The 20,263-nt window shown below is 48.5% G+C and overlaps 5 protein-coding genes across 5 annotated transcripts; 3 read left to right on the forward strand and 2 right to left on the reverse strand.

Annotated features, from left to right (window-relative positions):
• Positions 1-929: 929 nt before the first annotated feature.
• FIESC28_10552 (uncharacterized protein) lies at positions 930-2,926 on the reverse strand (the record flags this gene model as incomplete). The annotated part of the gene is made up of 7 exons (XM_031164683.1): positions 930-933; positions 1,012-1,126; positions 1,176-2,115; positions 2,172-2,516; positions 2,572-2,592; positions 2,668-2,740; positions 2,919-2,926. The coding sequence occupies 7 exons, from the start codon at positions 2,924-2,926 to the stop codon at positions 930-932; spliced, it is 1,506 nt and encodes a 501-aa protein (XP_031011247.1).
• Positions 2,927-5,815: 2,889 nt separating this feature from the next.
• FIESC28_10553 (uncharacterized protein) lies at positions 5,816-6,534 on the forward strand (the record flags this gene model as incomplete). The annotated part of the gene is made up of 5 exons (XM_031164684.1): positions 5,816-5,840; positions 5,935-5,944; positions 6,118-6,213; positions 6,278-6,378; positions 6,437-6,534. The coding sequence occupies 5 exons, from the start codon at positions 5,816-5,818 to the stop codon at positions 6,532-6,534; spliced, it is 330 nt and encodes a 109-aa protein (XP_031011248.1).
• A 5,836-nt stretch (positions 6,535-12,370) lies between these two features.
• Positions 12,371-13,712, forward strand: FIESC28_10554 (uncharacterized protein; the record flags this gene model as incomplete). The annotated part of the gene is made up of 4 exons (XM_031164685.1): positions 12,371-12,650; positions 12,721-12,804; positions 12,856-12,972; positions 13,024-13,712. 4 exons carry the CDS (start codon positions 12,371-12,373, stop codon positions 13,710-13,712), a joined length of 1,170 nt encoding a protein of 389 aa, XP_031011249.1.
• A 723-nt stretch (positions 13,713-14,435) lies between these two features.
• Positions 14,436-14,825, reverse strand: FIESC28_10555 (uncharacterized protein; the record flags this gene model as incomplete). Its single annotated transcript, XM_031164686.1, has 2 exons — positions 14,436-14,628; positions 14,731-14,825. The coding sequence occupies 2 exons, from the start codon at positions 14,823-14,825 to the stop codon at positions 14,436-14,438; spliced, it is 288 nt and encodes a 95-aa protein (XP_031011250.1).
• Positions 14,826-15,601: 776 nt separating this feature from the next.
• Positions 15,602-18,744, forward strand: FIESC28_10556 (uncharacterized protein; the record flags this gene model as incomplete). The annotated part of the gene is made up of 2 exons (XM_031164687.1): positions 15,602-17,525; positions 17,579-18,744. The coding sequence occupies 2 exons, from the start codon at positions 15,602-15,604 to the stop codon at positions 18,742-18,744; spliced, it is 3,090 nt and encodes a 1,029-aa protein (XP_031011251.1).
• Positions 18,745-20,263: the final 1,519 nt, after the last annotated feature.

Below are 20,263 nucleotides of genomic sequence, written 5' to 3' on the forward strand. Positions count from 1 at the left end.
GTGGCGGTGGTTGTTGTTGATGATGTGAGGGCGGATCGTCTAGGCGAGAAGACTTCGAGAGGCGCTGGAGTAACGACAGAAGACCGGCCAGGTCATGCGAAATGATGCGCGCAAGTCATACGTAGGAGACTCTGTCGCCGCAAGTCTAGGTTCGTATGGAGGCGCCGTCTTTCAGAGTCGTGTTTATCGTCGGCGCAGGAGTCTAGCTGGTCACCATTAAAGGAATCTTGATTGTTGCGCTGCGTTTGGGCGTTCACTGGAGACGCCTGGTCATGTGATAGGCAGTGCACAAGTCAGCACAAAGATCTTGCACAACGATGCACAATCCACTTTCAATTTAGGCAGGCAAAGGTGACAGGCTCTATGATTTGTCAAAGAAGATGATTGATGTTCTTTGTATTAGGATTTCTTTCTCGAATGATTCTTTGATCTATTCTAAGTGCTGTATGATTCTTGAGAGTTCTTTATTCTTGCATGCTCCTTAAACATATGATTATATAATGACCTGACAGTATTTATGCACCACCTATATGTCATTCGGGCCTCTCCTCTCCGTCTTCCGGACGGATGTGGCGTTCAGGGTCTAGACTTTGACTACAAAGAGATATTGACAGGGATAAACACAAAAATGATGAGGCAAGTAATGACAGCATGCATCTGTTTGTTGCAAATTGGAAATGGAATCGATTCAAGTTGTTATTGAAATTCTCATCTACTCGAGCAAATCATAAAGCCATGAGCAAAGCCTCCTACGTGGACGCGTCTAATAATCCACAGAAGCAATTGACTTTCATTATATTGCCAACGTCCCCGTTGTTCCCATAGTTATTTATATAGAAATCATTCAATTGTTTTTTTTTTTCGCCTCTTTGGGCTCGGGATATCATAGTCCGAAATCGGTCGTGACTCTCATCGTGTGGGAGGCGTCATTAACTTTGATAAAGGTCAGCAACTTGTACAACTTGTAATTTCGCACCCAGGTAAGCCTACAGGATGCAAGTCGACACTTACAACTTGTTGGGGGCAGCAGCAGCGTTGGTTGTTGGCCATTGGTAGCCAGCAGCGTCACTGAATTTGTAGCCATAAGAAGAGGTAAAGTCGTCCAGGACAGCAGGGCCACGAGAGCCTGAAAATTCTGTTAGCAAAGCTCGATCAGGGCAATCTTGGAAACATACCATAAGGATACTCCATGGGAATAATCTCCTTGTTGTCGTCCAAGTAGTGGAGGATGGGGGTGAAGATGCGCCAGCTGGCGTCAAGCTCGTCATCACGAACAAAGTTGGATTGGTCGCCCTTCAAGCAATCAAGTACGAGCGACTCGTAGGCCTCGGGGATCTTAAGGTCGGAGAATCGTCTTCGGTAGGTCAGATCAAGCTCGGTGACAACAGTCTGCATGCTGAGACCAGGAAGCTTGGAGTTCATCTTGATATAAACACTCTCGTTGGGCTGGATACGCATAACAAGCTCGTTTCGGGGAATATCCTTAAAGATACCCGATGTGACATCCTTGAACTGGATTCGGATCTCGGTCTTCTGCTCGTTAAGGGCCTTTCCGGCCTTCATGATGAAAGGCACACCGTCCCAGCGCTCGTTCTTAATGTAGGCGACCAGCGCGCAGAAGGTGGGGCATCGAGAGTCCTGGGGAACAGTGTCGTCCTCGCGGTAGGCGGGCTTGCTACCGTCAAGAGACTTGCCGTACTGGCCAATAATGACGTTCTTGGGCTCAATGGCAGGGATGGCGCGGAGGACGCGGACCTTTTCGTCACGGATATCCTCAGCGTTGAAGGAAATGGGTCGCTCCATAGCCAAGAGGGTGAGAACCTGGAGAAGATGGTTCTGCATAACGTCACGGACGATGCCAAACTCGTCGAAGTAGCCACCTCGGCCCTCAGTGCCGAAAGGCTCCTTGAAAGTGATTTGAACGTTGTCGATGTGGTGTCGGTTCCATGTAGCGCCGAGGAAAGAGTTACCAAATCTAAGGATTAGAATGTTCTTGACCATCTCCTTGCCAAGGTAGTGGTCGATTCGGAACAACTCCTGCTCGTTCCAGTCGGGCTCGAGGGACTTTTGAAGTTCGCGAGAGCTGGCAAGATCCTTACCGAAAGGCTTCTCGACCTATTGAGCTTGTCAGCCATCAATTGACAACAGGATGAGAGTATTGTTTCACGTACAATTACACGCGCAACACCGTTCTTGGGGTAGCAGTTCTTCTTGAGGTGCTGAGAAACAATGGTGAAAACACTGGGGGGAAGCGCCATGTAGAAGAGGCGGTGGTTCTCAGGGCGACCCTGCTCAACCTCCTGGAGGTGCTGCTCGAGGCCTTGGAAGGACTCATCCTTGTCGTACTGGCCAGAAACGTAGGTGCAGAGACCGGCGAAGTCTTCGAGTTGCTGCTCAATCTCCTTTGTGGGGGTCTTGATGTATGACTTGATGCGTCGAATGTATTCATCGTGGTCCATCTTGGTACGGGCATATCCGACAATCTTGACATCCTTGGGAAGGAACTGGTTTCGGTACTTGGAAAGTGTCAGCTGGGTGAAAGCGCTCAATAGACATGACGATTTCACTTACAAGACCGAACAGTGCAGGGTACTATCATGGAGCGAAAACAGACATGTTAGTTTCAAGCACAACAGAGTATGAGGGGCTATGAGGGGAGCTCCCCACCGTCTTCTTTTTCGCCAGATCACCAGAAGCGCCGAGCACGACAATTGTCGTGTTCTGCTTGAGTTCCATGCATCTGTATAGAGTATTTTGTCAGTAACGGATATTTTTTATGCTGCGGTCGGGTACTGCAGGCCGCGAAAACGCGATCGCATCGCAAACCGCTCAGCGCGAGCATGATAGCTCGGAGGTGTAGCTAGAGCGCAGATGCAGTTCCATGGTGGGGTTGGGATATGGAAAGAGGGAACACTCACGGATCCATTGTTGCGGTTTAGTATATGAGGGAATTGAAAGTTGAGTAGCAACACGGGAGCAGGAAGAGGATCAAATGGGAGGGAGAAAGGATCTGAGAAATGGGAATGGGAATGGGAATGGAAGAGGTGACGAGGTTTTGCGGCTTCGACGGTTTTATGACGACGGGAGCATCCAAATGCCCCCAAACCAGCGGGAGCAGCCCAGTTCAGTCCAGTCCAGTGGCAGAAACAGCAGCTGGGGGAGCTAGCAAATCAGCCATTGATTGGGTCCCTGCGTGAGCTACGGGGCTATGATGCAGTAGGTCCCTAACAGAACAGAAGAGTGGGTGGGTAAAGGATCCATGGATGGGATCCAGATGGGTATGGATGGATAAAAAAGTGTTGCTGTCTTCTGGGTACTTTTTTCTTGATAACCTCCACTTTACCTCATGAATAGATTACACACTTTGTTAGTCCACATTACCTTATGGTACATGAAGAATTTTGGTTGACCGCATACTGAAGATTGGCGGTTGTGGTGGTGATGAGATCCAATGTTTGTTAGAGCACTTGGAGGTAGACGACTCAGAACCGTAAACCCCAATGCGTCAGGGTCTCGGTACCTACTACTGTACCACTCTGCAAGCTCCCGTCCTCGGCGATTCTATGTCCGGGATTGTTACCTTCTATTTTGCCTGAATTTGAGGTGCCTGTATAAAATAACTCTACAAAAGGGTACTGTTAGTACCTCACCTTAGACGCGGAGACCTGGCTTAAACGCAAGCGGCCGAATCGTCTCCGTGCTTTTGGAGTCTGACTGGATCTGTCGTGGACTTGACGTATGGTGTTTCCACACCTTGCTAAACACTTTTTTGTATGTATCATCATCAACAAGGTAGCTTAGTTGGTAGTCGGTCACCGTTAATAAGTATCGGCTCTCCCTTCTCTGCTGTACAGTATCTATCCTCTTTGTAATTCATTGCCTAACCCATTGAACTCGACGTCACACATTGAGACCGTGATTAACGGTTTAACAAAACAATATGGTCTGTGTAGTGAGCATTACGAAGCACGTTGCTTCTCCAACTAAACATCTTTGTCAGCTTCTCCGGCTCGCCCGGGGCATCCATCACTCGCTCTCACTCACCGAGTCCTGGCAACGATAGGTAGACTTCGGCGGTGGTGGCGGTCCCTGACTTACCCAGGGTAACCAGGACTACAGCTTGAGCCTGAGCTCGAGCCTAGTACAGTATTCTCATTCTGCCGCACCCCAACGCAACGCAACGCAACAGGGACGGGACGGCATAGACTACACCTTGAGATCCACTCGGCCCAGGCGCGACTTGATTATCAAGACGACCTGGCTGACGGAACGGCCAAAGATGTCGGCCATCTTGCCGCTTGGAGGCGGGATATCCTCCGTTGCGATGAATGCGGCGGCCGAGTCTAACATACCATGCCACGCCTTTCGGGGTCGATCGCTTACTGTACTACTGTTTTACGTTTCCAAAAATTCTTGAGACGTGTCTGAATCTTGTATCATCATAGGTCACTCATGAAACGAGCATTTAACACAAAGTCATGACGCCTACACAGACCCTCAATTGGTGCTCGCGACCTCGTAACTCGGCGGCAAACACGCATACAGCGATCTGGTCTCGCGGCGCAACCGCGGTGTCTCAAGGTCTTCTCCATAGTTAGTGATGGAAAGTCTGTGACTTGCAGCGCTTCAACTTGCCAACCAAGGTCCACCATAGACAGACCCCCGGTCCATATCACGTCAACTCAACAACTCCAAGGTCAGCTCTGCCGAGGATTCTAGTGATCAGATAAGTTTGTTGCGTTGCACACCAACTAAATTATCACACTCAACCCTGAAATAAATGACGCCTGATGCTCAATTGTTCAACTCAGTTATACTCCCTGTTCCCAATCTACCCTCACTATGGGATATACCGATATGTCCAAATCTTGTGAACATACGATAAGGAATATTTGAAAGAAGAAAATCATCGGATGCTCTCTATCAAAACAAGATTCCAAATTAACTTTTTTCTTTCCCTGGAGTTCCCTGGCTTTAAGATCTCTATGAGCTCAGTGTCTGACCTGCGTCTTGCTCGGACACCAAATTCCGAACTGCCTCAATGCTAGGATCCATCATGATATCCGCACCAACCCCTCCCCGGTGTCGGATCTAAACCTCGAAGCTTCATCAAGAAGCTATTGGGGCGGAAAAGGTAAAAGGCTAGCTGAGGTGCTCCATGTAATTGTTGAAGCCAATCTCTTTGATCAAGGGTTGTCAATTGCTCTTGAGGGAATTTTTACTGCAGGATACGAAAGCTCTCTTGTCCAAATACGACGCATGTGGTCGAAAGGTTTTGTTGAGAACCTCTTACTCATCTGTCACCAGACAAGCTGAAGACAGCCTCAAAATGGTCAGTATGTATTGGCGACCAGGGCTAGCTGAGCATACAATACGACGATGGTTCACAAAGTGTATAGTCTCGAGCAAGTACTATCGTAGGTAAAGCAGCGATCAAACTTTGACTGATGACGATTCACAAATCAAAGTGTTGCCTGATGTCTTCAATTCTAGATTGTTCTTCATCGAGTCAATGCACTCACTCACAATCATGATATCAAAAATTTGGTGATCTCAATGACCAACAGACAGCCAGCGCGGGGTGAGGGTGAGGCTGACAGGTATGTGGCGCAGCCTCGAGTGTGGCGTTGAGGCAAAACTGCCCTAACACGTGATAGAGGGCTCAAATTTCGATTCGGCGCACCAGCCGGGCGCCTCCACATCCAGACCTCACCAAACGACGCGCACCCACGGAACGGTCTTTTTGTTAAGACACTCAGCTCTCACTACTAACTCGCAGGTTGTTTGAGAGGACGGAAGCCATACCACAGTCAAGATGCCTTCAGAAGCCGGTCACCGACGTGAGTTTCTCCTGCCCGCCAAATACGAGACACGACGACTCGATAATTTGGTTATTTGATATTTGGTTGAACTGGTTGCTAACTTTGCCAATAGTATACGTCAAGTGAGTAACAACATCCTGTCCAGGAAGCCTGGTGCGCATGCGATATCAGAAACCCGTGCTTGCTTTTGCAAGCACAAACTCCCATTTTTTTCGATATCGAACTTCCGCGAAGCCAAGCCACGGGCACGACAACAACGATGCGATAGAACTTTGGACTGACGATGATGGTTTAGGGGACGTCACCTGAGCTACCAGCGCTCTCGTCACACCACCCGCCCTGCTACCAGCCTGATCAAGATCGAGGGTGTTGACGACACCAACGCCGCCAAGTACGTCTACATTGAGATGGGGAATTTTTTTTTAGTCGGTCTGGATATTGACAATTTGTGATAGCTTCTACCTCGGCAAGAAGGTCGCTTTCGTCTACCGTGGCCAGAAGGAGATCCGCGGCACCAAGATCCGCGTCATCTGGGGCAAGGTCACCCGTCCTCACGGTAATTACACTCGACTCGACCCACGGTGATAGAGGCACAGGCTAACCCATCTATCCAGGAAACTCTGGCGTCGTCCGCGCCAAGTTCTCTTCTCCTCTCCCCACCAAGTCTTTCGGTGCTTCCGTTCGTGTCATGCTGTACCCTTCGTCGATATAAAAAAAGGGCTTTCGGGCTGGAGTTGGTAGTGAGGGGCGGTTCTCATTTGGCTGCATTGGTCGAGGCAAGGATAAAACATACTGCCTTGCTTTGAGGCATTGAATTCAAAAAGACGTCAAATCCCAACCCCGAAAAAGGCTCTTCACACCTGAGCAACTCGTTTTGATGATTTCATTCCCCTTTCATGCAACGGTTATCGGAAATCGATCTCGCCCAGGACATGCCACTGGGAGGGGCTTCAGCGATGGAACACTTTTCGGTGGTTGGGATTCGAGACCGGTGTTCGGAACTAAGGTCGTGAATAGGGTACAAGCGAATCATCGATGAAATGCCAGGTCCAGGGCCTCTATTACGGCAGTACACAGCGTCCCTGAAAGCTGGATTGTGATTTGACTCATGCGGGGAAGTTTTGAGCCATGGTCGGCGTCTTATGATGAATCGGAAATGTCTATTGAAACAACACAACCAAGACGTCACAGCGACCACCTCTGATGGCTACACAGGCCCGGATGCTTGCGTCGGGCTGCCTCCATGTGTCATTGCACCGTGATACCTTCCTTGCCATTATCGTTTTGTAAATTGGATGAATTCGTAGATCATGCTCCGGCTGCCTAGTTTGATGCCACATGCATACCTCTTTGGCACAAATGATATCGTCACTAGGGCTCTGCTTGATCACAAGTTCTTTGCCAGACATCTTGACCGCGTGTATGTTTGTAAACGTCAGACTAGCATGGAGCCGGTAACAAAGAACAGGCGTCCTTCTTATCTGTATGTGTAGATATAACTCTGGAAAGCTAGTAGGCATAGAACACAAGTTATCGGAAGAGTGCTGGATGTCACGGGCTATCGGTCGTACATCAACAAAAGCATGTTCAGGTTCATATTCTATCGCACATGATGCTTCGAAGTGGGCGTACAGAGAGCAGACAGGCACTTTCAGCAAATTCGTAAATATAATTCTTAAAGTCCACTGCGTTTCCTCATTCCCATGGTCCTAAGAGACAACTAGCTGAATACAGTTGCTAGTATTGTGCGTTAGGGCTTCGGACATGGAACAGCTCATACTTTTATTTTGTATTGTCGACTTTCTTCGTTACGGACCTGTTTAGTTCGACAAACATTATCCCATAGGGTTAACTATCTACTGCTTTGATAAAGCTATCATCCATCCGACTCTGGGTCTTCCATCCGTTAATCTCGGTATACCCAGTTTCGGATCTTATAGCATGATGTTATTGACTAGCTTATCCGTCGAGTTAAATCTAAGGACCTTGGTCGGAGAAATGAAACCATTGTGACGGTGCTCAAAAGAAATTTGAATCCAGGTGATATGTTTCATCTGCAGTCTTACAGCATATGGATATTGCATATACGGTATATAAAATGCCGTGATATCGAAGTTGCGAACTATCCACGCCAAAAGCGAAGTCTCTTATTGGCTACACGGAGAAGACGATGCAGAGATGAATCTCCCAACAGCCACCATAATTAAGTTTTGTGTCTTGTGTACCAGTACTTTGTTTGCTACATAGCGAAGTGCTTTCAGCTCACTGATAAGAACAAAGAAGGTCATTAAAATTAACCATCTGACATGCTGGAAGTTATGATATGACAATAGAACCGCTAGGCATCTATTGAAACCGATGAAGAGGTCATAGATGATCAACTCCCGGGCTATATTGGCCGCTGTAGTCTGCAAAGAACTTGCTGGTAAGCCAATAATATGCAGAATAGCTGCAGGCCAAGGAAGCCAGGGTCAGCGCTGGAGTGTTACAATAACAAGAAAACAATATTGCATGGGTTGCGGTAGTATGCATCTCTTTTGCAGCCCAGCCGGAAGGATCGGCCATGGAAAACCATGTGTATGGCTGATATAGACATTTTGAGTTCATGCTCCTGGGTTGATTCAGTCTCAAGCACTGCCTCGTCTACTGTATTGATCCAAGGCATTGGACCTTTGGAAGGTTCAGCATCCATCCCTCCCTTTCAACAAGTGCGTTTCAGTAAGAGGAGGGATGGAAACGAAACAAGGCAGAGCAGCAGCTTATTATGTATGGTTATTCATTAACTTCCATCACAAAGCTGATATTCGTCAGCTACAGACGGTTACTGCCGTGGCCCATGGCTTGCAAAACGCTGAACCTAATTTGGCCCAGAGGAGATTTCAATATGGCAGTGATCGGCTATCTTTATTACTTTTGCTCTAGTGTCGGTCAGGGTTTTTAATGAGGCTTCTCTAGTTATCGGGAAGATGTACCATTTGCATGTTCTCGAATGGGGAACTCGACGAGATAAGAAAAGTCGCATTGCAAGGTTGAGCGTTAGTTGATTGACTGCCCATGGGGTCCCTGACCAAAACGACTACTAGGTTAGTGATCCCTTCTAGAAACAAGAGAATTGACACCCAGAGTGTCTACTGTCTACCCTCTGCAAAGTACGCAGTAATTTATCATGGTGGCTGGCAACAGACCGACCACTCCAATACCAAATCGCAACTCCCAAAGAAATGGCAGGCCAGGTTTAATGCCTCCTGCGTAGACTAGATAGCCAAGAAACTAAACAAGTCTATTCGTTGGGGGGCTTTTGCTCTGCATAAACGCTAATAGCAGGTTTTTCACCAAAAAAAAAAGCGAATGCAATTGAATGGCGTTTGTGCAAGCAGCCAAGCCAGTTGGGACAAAGGCCCGATGTAGAGGAGCATCGAGATTTAGAACCACAACCCTAATTGTGGCTGAGCTGGCTTGTTTAGGTTACATTTACAGTACAATTGATAAAGTTGAACTTGTGTTTTTTTGTAGGTACCCGTATGGATACTCTTCTGTTACTGTACTGTACACTACGATGGAAGCAAAAGATGGTGTGTGGGAGCCACCTAACACGAGATAAAACAGGGGCGAAGCATCCGTGGATAAACGTCAAGATGACCTTTGTCCTCCAACAATTGCTGAGAGGCCTACGGAGTACAATGAAAGGGTCCTCCATTTACGTACTCTCAGCTTGGTCTGACTTTAACCTGAGGTTCGCTTACACGACAGAGCATCAAAGCACAGCACAGCACAGCTCACGCTATCAGAGTAAGACAAGATAAGATAGACTATTTATTCCGTCTATTGCTGCACGAGCATGGAGACTAGGTTATCAAGAGGACGTGGCAGGACATCAATAGCACCACTTCAAGACCCATGAAGGGTTCTTGTTCTTGGCTTTTGGTCGAGACCAGGTTTATGCGGGTGTAATGGATACCGGTACAGCACGACATCCATCCGAACAAAGTGGATGAGGGTTAACTTACTGACTGACTTTTGATAATGGCGTAGCTTTTAGGCTTACGACGATGTCGGCCAAAAAATTCTACATATTAAGCTACCTACTTTAGCATCAAACCCAGCTACACAAGGTGCTTTTAGATGCTCAGCTAGTCTCGAACAAGAATTCAAGGTACCAAACTTTAGTGCAGACGGTTGCATGCAACACTGCAGCACCTCCCTCGTAAAACGGCAATGGTAAGCAGGCCATGCAGAAGAGACACATGCCGTGGCTGTCACCGCATATCGCAAAGCTGTTCCAGTGGCAGGGGAAGAGTGAGAGAGTAAGAGAGAACGACGCGTCATGACCTGACGATCTGATGTGTCTCGAACTCTCGATTCTCTCCGAGGCGATGGTCTAACTGCAGTCTAGGGCTCCCTCTCAGCCTCTACCAAGGCCACAGTGACTGTACAAAGACATCATCCAGATCTGACGGTACCTAGCACCGCTGTAATCAATGAAGCCCGTCCACTTTGTAAAATAAATGATTGGAATCATTGCTGTAACTCTGGGGCAGTACGCGTATGCAATTGCCTCTATATGACCCTAGGCCACGTACCGATTGTACATCCATTGCCAATATTGGTGTGGTGTTGAGCCTCAAACTGACCCAGAAACTCAGTTAGCTGACTTACTGTACGATACCAACCAAAGTCACAAGGAAGGAAGCCGGTGGATTGATGAACACGAGTTCGCGGGAGGGAAGGCGCGGCAACCTACAGTTACCTACCTCTATCTAGAAGCAGATCACCTCACTTAAAAACGTCTTGGCCGCCAGCTCCCTTTCATTTTCCCTAAAAAGCCTCTCTTTTCTTCTCTCTAACACACACTCTTAATTACTTGAGAATAGTTTTCTCTCGCCTTCGCTTCATCCGTTTGTCCCTCGTTGCGATCGTTTCAACTCACACCCCATCTCATCCTCGGATATCGGTATCTTACCTGCCATCAGCCAACCATCCATCCAGCAATCCCTGGGACTCATTCGATCCGCGGTCAAGACCCCATTAAACAAACAATTCCTCTACGACAATTAGACTATCTATCTGCCAGCCATCCCCAGGTTTTCATCTCATTATACTTGGCTTGGCTGCTCCAGTTCCACAAACAACCGAATTGCAGGGCAGGCAGGGCATTTCGAGATAACGACCTTCGTTAACCCCCACCATCGAGAGGAACCGTCAACTCCATTCCATCGCTTCCTAGTGACTCGACAACACGCGAGACCCCACCACGAAATCCGTACCCCTGTCCGTCTATTGAGTCCTAAGTCTGAGAGCTGCTAGCAAGGCAAGCCACTGCGGACGATTTTTCCGAGCACGATTCAACGTGGCACGGCTCAGTTCCCCCTGAACGTTTTGCGCACCAGTCGACACTAGAAATTTCCAATCGATAGTGACGTCAAGAAACAAACCTGGACAAAAACGTCAGGCACTGGGTCCCAACGCAAGCACTTACGAAGCACTGTATCTCATACAGTACTGTTTGACTGAAACGCAGAGCATCTTCTCCCTCTGTTGACATACCCCAGCACAAGGAAGATAAAAAAAGATCAGTCAAACACGAAAAGGGATAAGCCCCGATAATCCAAAGAAACGTCGAGCGGATCGCAGAGGTGGCAGTCAATTTACGAGGATCTGCCCGCATATCCCACATCATTATCACGCAGCCGCAGGCATTAGCAGCAAAACGCACCCAGCGCCATTTTAGCTTACTTTTGAAGCGCGACTTGATAGAGTAAACACCGATTTGCACCGCCCACATCCCGGCCGCTTTTTACTGTACTGGATTGTTTCACGGCCAACGCCAAGTGCAAGAAATCAGTGCATTGCTCGCTTGCAACTTTGCTGTCTGATGGTTGCTCACAATTAGAGTGCTGATCCCAGTCAAAGAACACGGACCACGGTGCCAACGAATGATTGCATCGTTTCGTCCCGTGTACGGTCAGAAACAGAGACACCCGCAGCCATCAGCCATACTGGTCGTCACCTCACTTTGGCGCGCAAAATACGGTATCATCTTGTCGTCTTCCTAGCCACTCGTCTTTTTATAAGCCCAGCTGTACCTTGCTCTTCTCTCGCACTGCAGACTGCAGGCGCCAACCCCACCCATTTTCCGGGATCCGGTCAACGACTAAGTGCGATACGTACCCCCCAAAACTCTGCTGCAGCCAAACACATTATTGTTCGCGCAAGCCCCAACCTCTTTTCTTACAAGAGTCTCTTAAGCCAAACGACTCCTAACATCTCCACTCCCAATATATCCGTCTCCCAGGGCCCACGATAAGTCCTGGACGTCCTTGCTAGTATCAACCGTTTCGTCTGGTTTCGGTCATTTCTCCCCGACGCAACCTGCTCCTTGCACGCTCCAGCACTTACCCACTGTCCCCATCGCATCGGTCGATCGCTTACAACTCTCCACTCTCTTATCACCCTGAGACTCTAATCGTCAAGGGTAAGGGCCGTTCAGAGATCCGTCTCTGCCAAGCAATACGTCTAATAAAACAGTCGTGCCCCCAAGCGCCGCAACCATGGCGACCTCCACCGAGCAGTATCGTCAATACCCACCAGCGCCGGCGAATTATCCGGCGCAAGAGCATTATCAGAAGCAATATCAACCTACTGCCCCGGCTTCACCACACAAAACTTCGCAGAACCCGCCTGCTCACAACCGAACCTTCAGCTTTCATTCTCAAAAGTCGCATAAGAGCTCTGGTAGCAAGGACTTACACGAAACCCACGCAGAGAAGGAAGCGAAGCGTTTGCATAGCACAGCGGATCCTACTTTTGCTTTGAACGAAGCAGAGCCTTGTATGTCGTCCTTTTACAAACTCGATAACAGAGGAGAAAGAGAGAGATCATTTGCTGATGTGATGAACAGCCGCCGAAGCCGCCATGATTACCGAGTCGAGTTACGCTCCACTACGATCTATGCAACACAAAGACCATTATGGCAATTCTATCGGTCAGTCAATTTCCCTGTGTCTAACGACGACGTAATTAACAATCTATGCAGAGGATCCCGACAAATCGAACCCGACACGAAACAGATGGGAGCGTCCCTTAGACACTATTCGAAGTTTCGAGGCTGCGATCGACGGGGGGTACTCGCGCAAATCTCTTTACCGAGCAGGTATGTACAAAATCAACCACCAAAGTAGTCCAATCACTAACTCTGGTGTAGAAACAGACTCGCAAGCCAACTGGAATAAGCGTAACAGCTCGTTTAGCAACCAGCCACGATTCCCCCGTGATAGCTACTACAACAGCCGTCCAGTTTCGCTTAGGCCGGAGGGCAATCAATACGATTCGGGGTCCCGAAGCAACTATTTCGATGGTCAGGCTTACAGCAACGGTTACGGCACTGGTCCATCGCGGCAACGAATGTCTAGGATGCAATCAGAGCCGCAATACCAGAACGGTCATGACCAAGCCATATATCCCCTGCCTCACAAGGATCGATCCTATGAGACCGTGACTTCTGCTGGGGGCAGCGGCAATTCAGACCACGCAGGTTATCAGACAGACCCTACGAGTAGCGACAACAGCTCGATTGATCGGACAATGCCGGCTAAGCGCCGCGAGCCTTTTAACGAGCATGCGTCAGGTTCCTCCCAACCTCAGCCAGGATATCAGTCACGCCCTTACCCAGCTCCCGGTGCGAACGGATATGGAGGAAATCCTCAAATGCCACCACCTTCTCATGCGCAACCTACTCCGGCGCATGATCAGGCTTCGTTGCCAGCTCAGAAGCAGAAGAACACTCTTTTGAGGAGAACTTCCACGCAACAATCAGCACAACAACCCCAGCAAACAGCTGGCGGGGACAAGCGCAAGAGTTGGTTTTCTCGTAGGTTCAGTAAAAACTCTTGAAAACCCAACAGTTCAGTAATGACGATACACGTTTGAAACGTACACGCACAAACCTCATGCAACAATCACCCACTCTCCTTTGTCGATACCCGTTTCTTTGATATTCAACGTCGGAATGCCACGGTCGGACAGCGTTAAATAGCCGTGTTCTATTCGACGATTTTTTGCGGTGGATACCGAGTATACTCCTACAACTTGCGATTTGCCCCTGCCATGGGGCCGGCTGAGCGAGCTTTGTTTTTACTTTAGTCAAATTGGTTTAAGGTCAGGATGATGAGGTGTCTTGACGACAAGACAAGGCGAAGGGCTTGAATTTATTATGGGATGGTACATTAGCACACGAAACTGTACGAGGCGTTGGCAGGCTGGACTTTGTGCAACTGGTCCCCTTGAGGATATCCTTGAGATGCGGAGTAAAAGCTGGATCTACCGCCACGATCACCATTAATCATAACAAACCCTGAGACGTACATAGCATATATACGTGGCTGTAGCAGTCATCCAGACATGATGGTCGGCCAGAAGGGCAAACTCATGAAGATGACGTGAGAAAATAATCGAGATGGATGACTCAAAACTATACATGTGCATTTCAGAATCGATGGGCGTGAATCACTTGTATTAAAAGGTCTTGGTTTTGTGTCTACTTGTCCTTCTTGCTTTCTGGCTTTAGTTGGTCCGACTGGTCCTCCTTCATAGCAACAATAATGTATCCCACAAGGACTACATTGGCCAAGACAGCAGCCAAACCACCAGCGAGAGAAGAGTTGCCTGGGCAGCGTTAGTTTGAGTTGTGACGCGCAGGAATGAGAGGAGAGACTTGCCATTGAAGACAGTGTTGACGGTAAGGAAGTATGAGCCAATGGGCACAACAATCATGGCAAAAGTAAAGGCCAGAAGCTTGTAGATGACGTGACTATTTCAATTATGTCAGTCTCGATACAATTGTCAAATGAAATTATCGCAGACAAGTACACCTGTGGCGACAGTGGTGGTTTGAGTGAAGGATAAAACTTACCTGGGGACAGCAGGAGCAGTGCTCGAGGTTTCGTCAATGGGGTCATCCTTATCAAGGAAAGTCTTTTCAGTAGCAACAATGCGCCGGGTAGCCATTTTGAACAAAAAAGAAATAGGGAGATATTGTGCCCTTGTTCAAATGGATTGATGGTATCGTCTGTGTCGTGGTTGAGTTGAGGCTACCTAATTGAGCTATGAGGCTGGAGGTGGATGTCCCACTTGCACGTGCAAAGGAGCTTGAGCTTGAGCTTGGAGAAACATACGCAGGAGAAAAATGAGCTCTTTGTTCTTACAATAGACCTTGAGAAATAAAAACAATAAAGAATCGAATTGATCTCTCTCCAATAACTCCTTTCCAACCAATTGCTATTCCCGTTGGTCTACTCCAGATTAACATCCACTTGCGTATTCTATCGCATGCATCCTCTTCCCTACCTAGATATCAACCTCACGTGATTTCGCGATACCGTTTATGCGGGTCGCGTCTCGCAGCGAGTTTAGGTGGTCGGGTCACTTTAGAAAAATCTCCACCCTCTTTAACGCCCCTCTAGGAAGGATTTAGATTGGAACATCCTGTAACTCTTGAGCATTGCCTGCCGCTTCTTCCACTCGATCAAGAGTTATTTGCCTATCAGTTTTTTATTTCTTCTCTCATTCAGTCTTTTCTTTTTCCTCTTCGGTCCTCATTGTAACGCCCGTCTGCCTCTTTCGTCCAGTGCTCTTTTGCCCGTTGACCGAACAATTAACGCTGGAAGAGAAACAGCAAAAAGCTCGAACCGCTCAATTGCACTGGCGGTCTCCGCCCCCGAAAAGCTAGTTTCGATTAACTCCCTCCTATTCTATCGGATGCGCATATTTCTCAGAAATATATAATGGCACGAAACTCTTCACCCTTGCCAATCCGGCACTCAAACGCTTTACCACGCACCCCGTCGCTCGCTCACAACACAATCACCATTGACGACGACGACCTAGCTGATACCATTCCCTGCTCCCCGTCCGCTTTTCTACGAGATCCACAGACAACACAGCCGACCCAAGTCCTCCAAAAACCTACACTTGCACCTATGAGATCCTCATCACCTGCAAGCAGCATAATTGAAGTTCCTGCGTCCTCACCTTTCCAACAGGCCAAGAAGTCTACACCGCTAGGCAACCGACTCGCCCCTGCTGGCACAGTCTTCCGTCCACCACAGCGGACTTTTCCCTCCATGAACAATAAGCGTCCGGCTCAAGAGCCTATCAGCCTCATTTCAGACGACGAGGACGACCTCACACCTCCCCGCGGTGATATCCGACCGACAACGTTTAAGGCACAGGTCGCGGCATTCGCGTACAGACCCGAGCCCAAACCGTCCGCGAGGCACGATGTTACAACAAAACTCCGACAGATATTCGATGTTTTTGGGGACAGTGTTCCATCACACAAAGCAAAGGAGGCTTTAGATGCGTGTGAATATGATCTCGACAACACAATCAGTTTTCTTGAGCGCCGGGCATCTCAGCCCAGACCAGCTTCAAAGCCTAAGACTGGTAGGCGCCTGATCAGCAAGGGAGCTTTGCAAACATCAGCAACAAACAGCCGGGATACTTCACGTTCTGTATCTCACACAGCATCCCCTAGCCCCGAGAAGCTGCCTCCTCGACGACGATTGGTGCAAGGACTTCGAAAGCAGTCTGTTCCATCTTCACCACCGTTCCCATCTTCGCCTGCTGCGGCACCTGCGCACGCGTCGAGCGACGATCCATTGGTCATTGATCTTGTCGACGATGACAAGGAAGAAGCCTACCAGGCCGAGGCGTCACCAGATCTTTCTGACGACGAAGACGATAGGGTGCTGACTTCTCTCAACACTTGCACTATCCAAGAATTGGCGGCCATGACGGGTATGAAGGAGGATCAGCTTGAGTGCATAATCGCGAAGCGGCCCTTCAACGATATTTCATCAGCCAGGCGTGTCACTGTCGGCAAGAAACCTGGCGCAAGGAAAGCCTCCAAGGTCAGCATTGGAGAGAACGTGGTTGAGGCTGTGGAAGTTTTCCACAACGCAGTTGAAGCAATCGACAACGTTGTTGCAAAGTGCGAGCGTGATGCCAAGGCTATCAAGCAGCAAGTTGACACCTGGGACATTGACACTTTTGGTCATGATAAGCTGCAAGGCCAACGACAGGACTCTGAGGACCTCCCTCCCACTCCTACAAGCATCAGCGCGCCCAAATACGTGCGCCCACCTATCGCTAAACAGCCCAGGTACATGGATGGACACTGCAAAATGAAGCCGTTTCAGCTCGTCGGTCTCAACTGGATGTCCTTGCTCTACAACTTCAACATTGGCTGTATTCTAGCCGATGAGATGGGTTTGGGCAAAACTTGCCAGGTCATCTCGCTCATCAGTCATCTTGTTGAAGATTATGAAGATTATGAAGAGAGTAGAGAGAGAGGTAGCGACAAGAGAAGACGGCCATGGCCCAACCTCGTTGTCGTTCCGCCCAGTACGTACAACAACTGGCTTGTCGAGTTCGAAAAATTTGCCCCCGATCTATCGGTCATCGGATATCGAGGTTCTCAGGCCCAGCGAGCTGAGATCGCAGAGGAGATTGCAGATCAGTCTGGGGCATACCATGTCGTTCTTGCAACATACTCTCAGATCAACAACGAAACAGATATCGAGTCTATGCAGTCCTTTGGACTTAATGCTGCCATCTTCGACGAAGGTCACAAGATGAAAAATCCCCAGACCAAGATCTACAGAGATCTTCGCCGCATTCCGGCGTCGTGGAAGATGCTCCTTACAGGTATGGTGTCCTTATTTTTGGTAAACAGTGTCGATGCTAACGATGTTTAACAGGAACTCCTGTGCAGAACAACTTGTTGGAGATGACTTCACTTCTGAATTTTATTAATCCCGAAATATTCAAGGGCTGTATGGAACATATACAGTACATCTTCAGTCAAAAGGTCACCATTCGAGATGTTTCCAATGGTGCTTTCCTGTATAGCGAGCGTGTCAAGCGAGCTCGTACTATTCTGGAGCCGTTTATTCTCCAGCGTCGTAAGGACCAGGTCCTATCCGACATGCCTCCCAAGATCTGCACTGTCGTTCGTTGCGACCTGGATGAGAAGCAGAAGCAAGTGTACGCCGAGTACGAAGAGACATTCAAGATGGAGCCTTCGAAGCGTGTAACCAAGGCTCGTGGTCGCGGAAACGATCAGAACAATTGTTGGATGCAGTTGCGCAAGGCAGCTTTACATCCACTCCTCTTCCGACGTCACTTTGACGACAAGAAGGTTGAAAAAATGGCCAAAATCCTCATGGATAGTGTCTCGCAGGATGACCTACGTCAACCAGACATCAAGCATCTGATTCAGGAGCTCAAGGATTCCTCAGACTTTGGTCTCCATCTCTGGTGCCGCGACTACCCAGGGCTCCTCGGGAAATTCGACATTCCCCCGGAGACAGAAATGGACAGTGGCAAGGTTAAGAAGCTACTGGAACTGATCAACCAATACCAAGAGAACGGTGATCGAGTTTTGGTTTTCAGCAAATTCTCTCGTGTCATTGAGCTGCTGCAAGAGGTTCTTGCTCAACAAAGCATCCAGCATCGAGTCCTGATGGGTAGCACCAGTGTGGAAGAACGACAGACGCTGATCGATGAGTTCAATGATGACCCTGAGATTCCCGTCTTCCTGCTCACTACTGGAGCAGGCGGCACCGGTATCAATCTCACGGCTGCCAACAAGGTCATCATCTTTGATCAGTCGGACAATCCTCAGGACGACATCCAAGCAGAGAACCGCGCCCATCGTCTCGGCCAGAAACGAGATGTTGAAATCATTCGACTCATCTCCACTAATACTATCGAGGAGCTCATCTACAAGGCATGTCAGAAGAAGATCGAGCTCGCGAACAAGGTCACAGGAGCTGTCGAGGATGAAGATCCCGCCGTGGCAGAGCAAACACTTGAGACAGAGGTCCGCAAGATGCTCATGGAGGAGCAGATGACACCTCCTTAGGATGGATGAGTGTCCCCAGTCCTTCTCCATCCTTTCGTCTTGCGTTTTCCCGCACAACATTTTACCATTGTAGATTTTCTTATTTTCTGCGCAACATAGCATAGCAGAACGGTTCGGTTCGGTTGTATAAGCTTTACATTCATACTCATCGACTTTGCATTCACAGTTGGCTCGGAGGTTTGTTGCCTTCATTTTCCCACGAATACCGTAACCTCTATCACCGGTGGTTCCGAGTCTCGAGGATTATTGGAGGGCAAGATCGGCGATATAGAAGTTTGTACGGAGTCAAAATTCCACTTTAATGATATACATGGCGTGGCAGGCGAAGCAAGGGGGGTGCATCAACGGTTTGCTGCAGGTTTTTAGAAGCACATGGCATGGTCTCATAGACAGGCACAATCAAGGCATGAGAGCATAGTGGTTGCTCTGGGAAATTAAATTAGACCTATGTTCTTATGAAACTATACTATCTTTGCATTGGGAGGTTGATTAAGCTCTGTTTCATCTAACACATACCGAATGTTAAGACGATGGATGTCTAATTTCATCTTGATAGTCAACAATAAACAACCCTTACAGGTCACCCAGCAACAGCCCAACCCCCATCTCGGCCCGCCGCCGCGCCCGTCCCTTTCCCCGGTACGGGCTCACGCTAAGTCAAGTTGAGAGATCGAAGACAGGCAGAAGATCAGTGGAAGGACCCTGGCTCAGGCTGACAGCCCAAGCGCAAAGTTTATCATAGGTATCAACTGAGCTTTTCTTGGTGTGAAGTGTGAAACGCGCAGAGGCCAGGAGGGACAGTAGTACCTAATGCATTGGTATTTTTGCTCCAGTGCTTGATGGACTAGATGGACTAGTATCGTTGCTATCCAGATGGATGCTTTCTTCGCGTATCGTATCGTTCAGTATCGCTCGGACTGACCGTGCGCTTGGCCGATGTGACTGGGCTAGAATGCGGGATGAGCGATGGATAAGGACCAGATGAGGGACAAGACGGAGCTACGATCAGTTGACAGAGACTAACAGTACGTAGCAGATGATAATGCTTGACTCGTTCACGGATGAAGCGAAGAGAATCTGGGTTAGCTTTGAAAATTAGGTTGGAAGTTTCAAATGTCAACAAACTTCATGATAGACTAAATGGATGTCAAGCTTCAGCACACAATTGCGCCTCGGATTGCAATTGATCGCAATCCGATTGATACTGTGCTCCATGAAGAAAATGTCATTTGTGGAAACTTACGATAACCAAGGATGTGCATGGATTGTCCAGCCACTCTGATAACCGTTGAGACAAAATAAGGTGGTTGGTGTAGGCGACGAGACCCTGATGGAACCACAACGGTTATCCGCGACGGTTACCACATGGTGCAGGTGGTTGGTTAATGGCATTAATTCAAGGGGAACACACGTGAATGAAGAGATACAGGCAGATTTTGAGTAAAAAGTGAAACAATCATGTTCACTATCTGTAAATTCTTTGACGTCTATAGTAGCCAATTCCAATTCTTAGTTCAAA

This window comes from Fusarium coffeatum (genome assembly GCF_003316985.1).
Source record: "Fusarium coffeatum strain FIESC_28 chromosome Unknown BRIP53273_contig_321, whole genome shotgun sequence".
Classification (NCBI taxonomy): domain Eukaryota; kingdom Fungi; phylum Ascomycota; class Sordariomycetes; order Hypocreales; family Nectriaceae; genus Fusarium; species Fusarium coffeatum.